Below are 8343 nucleotides of genomic sequence, written 5' to 3' on the forward strand. Positions count from 1 at the left end.
AGTCAAGTCAAACAGGAAATGGGTTTTTAAAAGATTAACAATATTGTCCCGTGGGCATATCCAGATTTTGGAAGACACAGATTCATAAATGGAAAGAGAACAAAGATTAGCATAGTCATACTTCTGGCTCCACAAAACTGAAGCAATTAAGGTTCTCCAATGTTTCCATTTGTAACCAAGTTCACACTACTCCTAAATAGCAGCTGCCTTTCCATTGTGGCTGACATACAGCACAACGATACACTGGTGCAGCAAAAGAGCAGCCTAACAGAACTTCCCAACTAACTGCACTGGTGCAGCAGGAAGTGGCAATTATAATGCCCTCCCTTTCTCCTGGAAGCCCCCTACACCACCTGAAAATATATCCCTAAGTGCCACACAACCGTTGGGGACATATTTTCAGGTAGCACTGAGGCCTTTTTGTGGAAGGGGAGTGTTAAAAAACCATCTCTTCCCTCGCTGCTTTGGTACAGTTAGGAAGTTCTGTTAAAATGCTCTTTCATTGCCTCAGTGCATCCTTTGTCAACCACTATGAGTTTTGCAAGCTTGTATTTGCAAAATCTTACATCAAAAGGAAGTCTATACAATAAAAGATATCCCATCTATTTTGTAACATGCCAGAGGCAAATCCAAAACCTTTTGAACCTTCAGGGCTACAGAAGGATGAAGCCGAGATGAAGAGAGGAGCAAAAATCATATGGAAAAGCTACAATAGAATATATCTATTTATATGAATAGCCTATCAATAATGCAGTTTTAAAAATAGTTTACAGGTGAAATCTATTCAAAACCTCTCATATGTTCAATAGTCAAAATTTCCAATTCTGTGGAAAGCACTTCTGCACATGCACACACCCCACCTGTGTCTCCAAGGACAGTGTCCGATCCAGAAGAAACCCCAAGTTGAAGAATATGACACTGTCCAAGACCAGATTTACCTCACTACTTGGTTGATCAGTTTTACCAGCCTAGGGCACTTCTGTCTTATCTGGATTAAGTTTCAGCTTGTTTGACTGCATGCAATCCAGAACACAAGCCACATTTCACCCCATGCTCTGCAAAAACTTATCTTTATCAACATGGTTATTATTACTGAAACAGTTCAGCTTGGACCCCCCGCTGAATACTCACCTAAAGTGGAGCAGCAGGGAAATGCTTGACTAACAAGCAGAAGGTTGCTGGTTCAAATCCCCACTGGTACTATATCGGGCAGCAGCGCTATAGGAAGATGCTGAAAGGCATCATCTCATACTGCCCGGGAGGAGGCAATGGTAAACCCCTCCTGTATTCTACCCAAGAAAACCACAGGGCTCTGTGGGCACCAGGAGTCGAAATCGACTTGACGGCACACTTTACCTCTACTGTTAGGAAATTCAGCCCTGAGCAATGAAGTATTAAAGAAACAGTACCTTTAAGCAACTATTACAATATGTTACAACACATACTGTAAACACTTGATGCTATTACTGTAATGGTCAGAGAAGAAAATTTCATTCAGGTTCCGCTTATCCATAGCACTTTCTGCATTGATTCCATTTTCTGATGTAATGAAATGGAGTGGTTATTAAGGAATACAATAAATAGAAATGGTGTTTTTATTGAGACAAATGTGTGGCTTTGACAGCTAAGTCAGATGGAATCCTGATGAACACAATGCAAATTGGTTGACAGTTTGTTTGTTCTAGATGCTGCACAGACTGAAGAGGCCGTCTTCAACCAAACAACAACAGCAACACAATTGTGACCGTGTTCACTCCAATTAATGGCACTGCAAAGACAAAAAGAACATTATTGTTTCTCCCCAGATGACAAACAGAATAGTTCATTAAACTAGGACAACTCTTTCAGAACAGGGAACATATGAAGCTGCCTTATACCAAGTCAGGCCATGAGATCATGTAGATCAGCTCTGTCTACATTGACCAGTAGCAAAGAGAGTGTAGACTGACCCCCTCTGCATCAACCCCTCCAGGAGTGCAGAGAGGGATCTTTCCCAGGGACTGATCCTGAGACCTTGCATGCAAATCAGGTTCTCTACCCACCAAGCTACTAGCCCTCCTCATGGTCCCAGTTTATGTTCTCATTCACTAGATATTGTATCCTCTGTACAAAAGGAAGGCTCCATCAAAATGATCCTTCTTCTACAGCATCGTTTATTCTGACTCTACTAGTTACAAGAGAGTGCAAAGAGTTATGCAAGGTCCTGATGTGTCATCTTAACAACTGAAACTTAATTCAGATTAATAAAGGGGGGATATTTCCTACCCCTTTCCACAAGCATTAATAGAGGCATTCTTGCAGTAAAGGCCAGCTGCCTATATGAAGCCAAACCACGGATCCATCCAGTTCATTAGTCTGCCTCGTCTAGCAGTGACTTCCCAAAGTCTCAGGCAGGAGGACCACCCAGTTCTACATGGAGATACCAGGGACTGGGACCTTCTGCACGCAAAGCAGGTTCTCCACCCATGAGCTGCAGTCCTTGCTTGTTTCTCCCCAACCCTATACAAGGTTTATGATGCACTTTCTATACACACATTTCTGCGCACACCATAACAATGTCAACACCACAAAACCTTTAAGGGACTATCCATAACATATTTCACACCTAAAGAACTGGGATCAGAGGAAAGCAAAGATAATCAGATATAAAAAACAGCAGAGGATAGAGGTGGAAGAGGCAAGAATTAAGGGGTGATTCACACATAGGTTGGCAACCAGTTCCCTCCACACAGTCATCCTGCTCATGATAAACTAGAAGTCTCATCCCAAGGTTTGTTGGTCAGGACTGGATGCCAGGACTTCTGTCTTGGTCCAATGTCACATGGCACAGTATTGCAGTAACTCAGGGCACTTCAAATTAGTTTGCAATCAGCAGTTTCACTTTCAGTAATACCAGATATCTGCAATATGGAAGGCTTTTAAAGAAAGAGACTCAAGAAAAAGAAAAAATGATGGGCGGGGGGGGAGTATTGTTACCTCTCATAACAGTCCGCACAGATCGGATAAGGTTCATTAATTGTGCTTTAATTCCGGGTTCTTCTCCAAATCCTCCAATCCCTTGATCTGTACCCCAGCCAACTGTAGAATTCAGAAGTTTTATGTTAAATATGCAGGCATTTTATAATGAAATGTATCAGTCATATTCGTGAGCAATCTACCTTCAGAAAAAGAGCCTATTTAAATCCAAATATGGTAATATTTTACATAATAAATAACCCCTTTCAAGTTATAATTAGAAAATGAACATAATAAATAAATAAATAAATAAATTCAATTTCTATACCGCCCTTCCAAAAATGGCTCAGGGCAGTTTACACAGAGAAATAATAATTAAATAAGATGGCTCCCTGTCCCCAAAGGGTTCACAATCTAAAAAGAAACATAAGATAGACACCAGCAACAGTCACTGGAGATAGAGGTGTGCACGGAACCGCGGAGGTGCGGTCCAGCACTGGGGTGGGGGGTCCCCTTAAGGGCGTGGGAGGGTTTACTTACCCTCCCGCCGCTTTCCCCCCTCCGGTGCCCGTATTTCATGGAGTAATTTCTCTTACTATTTCTTGGAGCGCCCCTTCTCCTGCGCTCTGCTGCAGCAATTGTTTTAGTAATGGGGCGGCAGGATACCTCCCTGCCACCCCTTCCCCCGCTTGGCGGGCAGTGCAAAAGGCTTTAAGAAGCCTTGTGTGTGTGTGTTTGTGCGCGCGCACGCGCAAACGTACTTTCTTGAGTAAATGGAGTGGCAGGATTTCTCCCTGCCGCCCCTTCTTCCACTTTGCTGCTTGCCTTTTGCAGCAAAGCGGAAGAAGGGGCAGCAGGGAGATATCCTGCCGCTCTGTTTACTCAAGAAAGTACGCGCATGCGCACACACACACACGGCTGCTTAAACCCTTTTGCACTGCCCGCCAAGCGGGGGAAGGGGCAGCAGGGAGGTATCCTGCCGCCCCATTACTAAAACAATTGCTGCAGCAGAGCGCAGGAGAAGGGGCGCTCCAAGAAATAGTAAGAGAAATTACTCCATGAAATATGGGCACCGGAGGGGGGAAAGCGGCGGGAGGGTAAGTAAACCCTCCCACGCCCTTAAGGGGACCCCCCACCCTGAACCACCCGAATCCGAACCGCCCTTGTCCGGACTGTAGAATGGCCTCCGGACCGGTCTGGGCACATCACTAACTGGAGGTCCTGTGCTGGGGGTGGATAGGGCCAGTTACTCTCCCTCTGCTAAATAAAGAGAATCACCACGTTGAAAAGGTGCCTCTTTGCCCAGTTAGCAGGTTTAGCATATGTGAATATATAAAAGTGCATTATGTAATGGTTGGAGAATAGAATTCTTCCAGTAACAACTAAAACTGTAAGATAACATACAATGTAATTATTTGAAGATATAAAAACGGGGGAAAGGCCAAGCTGACAATTTTTCATAATAAGCTATTTATTTATTGGCCTCATAAGAAGGCCAATAAATAGATAATGCTGCACATCTATAATTAGAAGAAACTGATAGCATTCAGACTATCTGGTGCAAATGTAAATGCTTTGCACTCACATAAGGATGCGAGTTGTTGCATGAAGAAATTCACTTCTATTCCAGAACAGTACTTGTACTAGCACAGCATGCCACAATTGTGCAGCATCTTGCATGAGTCCATATATGTGAAAATGGGGAACATGTATGGTCATTATGCAAAAAAAGTTTGAAGTTGAAATTCTACAAATTTCAAGCTGTTCTTTTACTTCCCTTTTGCAAGCACATGAATTAAAAAATCCTATTACATATATTTCATTTATTGAACTCGCCTAGCAGTTTAATCTACGCAAAATGACTTTGCTTGGTCAATGACAGGCCTCACTTGCTAGTATTAAATAAACCATTAATTCTCTCATGGAGGTGTCCCTACAGGCTCTGTCTCCCCCACACACAATGCAATACATTCAGACATTACAGGGAATCCTGCAAGTAGGGATGTGCAAAGTGTTTCGTGCACATCTGGGACGAGGATGGCGAGCAGGTGCACATCTGGGGGGCGGCAAGCAGATAGGAAGGAGTGTGCACAAAGCATTTCAGACCCTCTCATCCAAGGAGCCAAAACATTTTGAGCTGCCCCAGTCAAATCATTTCAGTAGGCGGCGAGCGGGTGCTTTAGAAGGAGGAAGACAATTCTTACCTGTCCCTCTGTCACCCCACCATGGCGCCGTTGGTATTAAAAAGCTGCACTGTCTATTCAGAAGAGCCACACCGCAGGCTGCTTCCTGACTGGGAACAGGAAGTTCTCTGTTCCCAGCAGCATATGCACAGCATTGACACACACATGGTGTGTGTCATTTGCGTGGTCAGCATGGGGTAATTTAAACATTTCTCTCCTTGCCCTGTCTTTCTTCTTGAGTGTGTTGTGTTGTCTTTGGCCTGGAACACACTATTGTTTGAATCTAGGTTTAACATGAGTCACCAACATTAAAGTGATTGTGTGAACCATGTCAAGGCAGGAATCTCAGGTTCATCTTGGGCCACAAACCAGCATCTGGAGAGTCTCAAGGTTGCTACCTCTGGCTGAGGGGAAGCTCAGTGTTTTGTTTTGTTTTTTTAAAAAAAAACAAAGACATCTTTTTAGAGACACTTTTAATGTTTTTTTTGCTGTTTATATCTGGTAAGGTTTTTTTAGATTTTAACTATAGTTTTAATTTAAAACTTTTAGAATTTGTAACTTTTAAATGTAGTTTTAGCTTGATCATTTAGCTTTTAAAATTAATTATTTTATATTGTATCTATTTTATTAATGTTATGTGCTGCCCCAGATCAGTGTTCCCTCTAAGGCAGGCGTCCCCAAACTGCGGGCCTCCAGATGTTGCTGAACTACAACTCCCAGCATCCCTAGCCACAATGCCTAGGGATGCTGGGAGTTGTAGTTCAGCAACATCTGGAGGGCCACAGTTTGGGGACGCATGCTCTAAGGCATGCACATATGTGCACTCCCAAGTTTTTTGATGTCTACACCTGTACTCAAGTTCTTATAAATTTCAATACAGAGGTTTGTGTCTCCTCCCGCTGTACAAAATACTTCCAGAGGTCTCCTCTGGCCAACTGAGCACATCACTAAAGTTCTCAAAAACCTTGGTCCCCAGATGTTGCTGAACTACAACTCCCACCATCCCCATCCCATCATCACAAGCCGTGACCAGAGTTCCCTCTAACAGAGGTCCCCAGAAGTTGTTGACTACAACTCCCACAATCCTCAGCCCAAGGCCACTGCAGCTGGGGATGCTGGGAGTTGTAGTCAACAGCATCTGGGAACCCTTGTTAGAGGCAACCCTGGCCACAACCGCAGGGCTGGGGGGTGGGGTGATGATGGGAGTCGTAGTCCCACAACTTCCGGGGACCCACGTTTGACAACCCCTGAAACGAAGCCCACCCAGATCCAGCCGCCCAGCCCCGCGAGAGTCCCCGACCCCACAGGCCGAGCAACGAGGAAGGAAGCATCCTAAGCCCAACAACAACAACAACACGCCCCTGCGGCCCACTCACTGTTGCGGAGGAAGCGCTCCTCGTGCAGCACCGCGATGGCGTTGACGAAGAGCAGCGCGGCCTGCAGCAGCGAGTACAGCGTGAACGCCATCGCGAGGACTCGCCTCCGCCGGCCAGCAGCAAGCGTCCACCCGCGCCGCCGCCGCCGCCGCCTCCTTCTCCGCTACCGGGACCGCTCAGGGCGCAGGCGCGGCACCAGCCGGGACGTGGCGCGAGGCAGGCGTAGGGGAACGTGACGACGCCTCGCGGCTGTCGCCCCGCCTCCCTAGCTGAGGAGAAGGGGCGGGGCAGGAGGGGGGCAGCCGGAGGCCCGCCCCTGGTGCTGAAGAGGGCGTGTCCTTTCCCGTCCTGTCCCCGCAGCCTCTCGGTCGCTCGCGCTTCCTTTTGGGGGAGAACCAGCCTGGCCGCTCTTTGTAGCAGTTCCTCTGCTAATCTCCTCTGTTGGGTGGGCCCAGCTGCCCCGGCACATGATAATCCATTATTCAGTTTTATCTGTAACGGCAATAGACCAGCAGAAGTGTGTGTGTGTGTGTATATCTATCTATCTATCTAGATATATTTATTTATTTATTATTTTATTTAACATATTTTATACTGCCCAAAACGCAAGTTCTCTTATGTGTGTGTGTGTGTGTAATACACATACACACTCACACACACACACAGAATCACACAGCACAATCTTGCAGATGCTCTGAGGTAGACCCCCTCTGCACACGGAGGCTCTATTTGTGACTCCCAAGCGAGGAGCGTTATTTATTTATTTGTTTGTTTGTTTACTTGATTTCTATACTGCCTCTCCAAAATGGCTCAGGGAGGTTTACAACACATAAAAACAGTTGCAAACAATTTAACCGTTAAAATCAAAACTAAATCAATTAAACAATTAAAACCATTTAAACATTAAAAACATTTAAAACCAGCATTAAAAATTTTTAAACCATGTTAGATGTGGAAACGTGGCACTGTTGTATTCTGTGCAGGATCCAGCCGCCTAGCTGGATCTGGCAAAGGGCTGTCTCGTCCAGCATCCTGATTCCCCCACATGGCAGTGCAGTTACATCATCTGGAGCTACCTGGCGGCACACTCCAGGGGAGGGGCTCTTTCCTCCACCTCCCCAGGCCCCTTAGGGCAGCAGCGGGTTCCTAGCTACTTTGCATTCATCCATCCATTCATTATCCGCCCCAAACTTGCATCTCTGGGTAGTTTACAGCAAAATAAAACAAATTAGAAAACCTTAAAACAATGTAAAACCACAAGTCAAGTTAAAAACCTGGGTGAATAAATATGTCTTTAAAGACTTTTTAAAAGGGGTGGTTTCCCTCCCCCACCCCATGCCCCCACTTACAAGTTTCCCAGTTGCACCTGGTTGGCTGTTGCCTGAAGCAGGATGCTAGACTGGATGGGCCTTGGCCTGATCCAGTAGGTTTTTTCTTATGTTCTTATTCTTACCTCTGCAATGTGCCCCTTAATCATCTTTCCTAAATTTAAAAGTCTCAGACGTTTTCAGCTTTCTTTGTAGGGAAGGTGGTCCATCACCTTCTTGACCATCTTGCTTGTTTCTGTAGGGAAAGGGCTCTCAATCATAGCTCCCCAGATGTTGTTGACTACAACTCCCATCATCTCCAGTCAAAGGCCATTGTGGCTGGGGATGATGGGGGTTGTATTCTGGTAGCATCTGGAGATCTAAGTTTGAGAATCGCCTGCAGGAGGTCAGTTTAGTTCCCACAGATCTCTATGAACAGGTATGACTCCCAAAAGTAACATGGAAAATGGCCCTTTCTATATCCAGTGTTAATTTTGAGACTGTAAGGCACTGGAGAGCACA

General features: G+C 45.4%; 1 protein-coding gene across 1 annotated transcript; it reads right to left on the minus strand.

Annotated features, from left to right (window-relative positions):
• Positions 1–1572: 1572 nt before the first annotated feature.
• IER3IP1 (immediate early response 3 interacting protein 1) lies at positions 1573–6711 on the minus strand. The gene is made up of 3 exons (XM_053289099.1): positions 6515–6711; positions 2977–3078; positions 1573–1768 (listed from the first exon to the last, which is right to left on the minus strand). The coding sequence occupies exons 1-3, from the start codon at positions 6603–6605 to the stop codon at positions 1713–1715; spliced, it is 249 nt and encodes an 82-aa protein (XP_053145074.1). The 5' UTR covers positions 6606–6711; the 3' UTR covers positions 1573–1712.
• Between the last annotated feature and the right edge of the window lie 1632 nt (positions 6712–8343).

The sequence above is a fragment of the Hemicordylus capensis genome, chromosome 2, assembly GCF_027244095.1.
Source record: "Hemicordylus capensis ecotype Gifberg chromosome 2, rHemCap1.1.pri, whole genome shotgun sequence".
Taxonomy (NCBI): domain Eukaryota; kingdom Metazoa; phylum Chordata; class Lepidosauria; order Squamata; family Cordylidae; genus Hemicordylus; species Hemicordylus capensis.

Bases quoted from the DNA above. Each gene is read 5' to 3' on its own strand.
- IER3IP1 (XM_053289099.1), bottom strand. From the start codon at position 6,605: ATGGCGTTCACGCTGTACTCGCTGCTGCAGGCCGCGCTGCTCTTCGTC. The intron at 3,079-6,514 runs GTGAGTGGGCCG...TGAATTCTACAG, and splicing joins GGAGCGCTTCCTCCGCAACA to TTGGCTGGGGTACAGATCAA. The intron at 1,769-2,976 runs GTAACAATACTC...TTGTCTTTGCAG, and splicing joins TGTGCGGACTGTTATGAGAG to TGCCATTAATTGGAGTGAAC.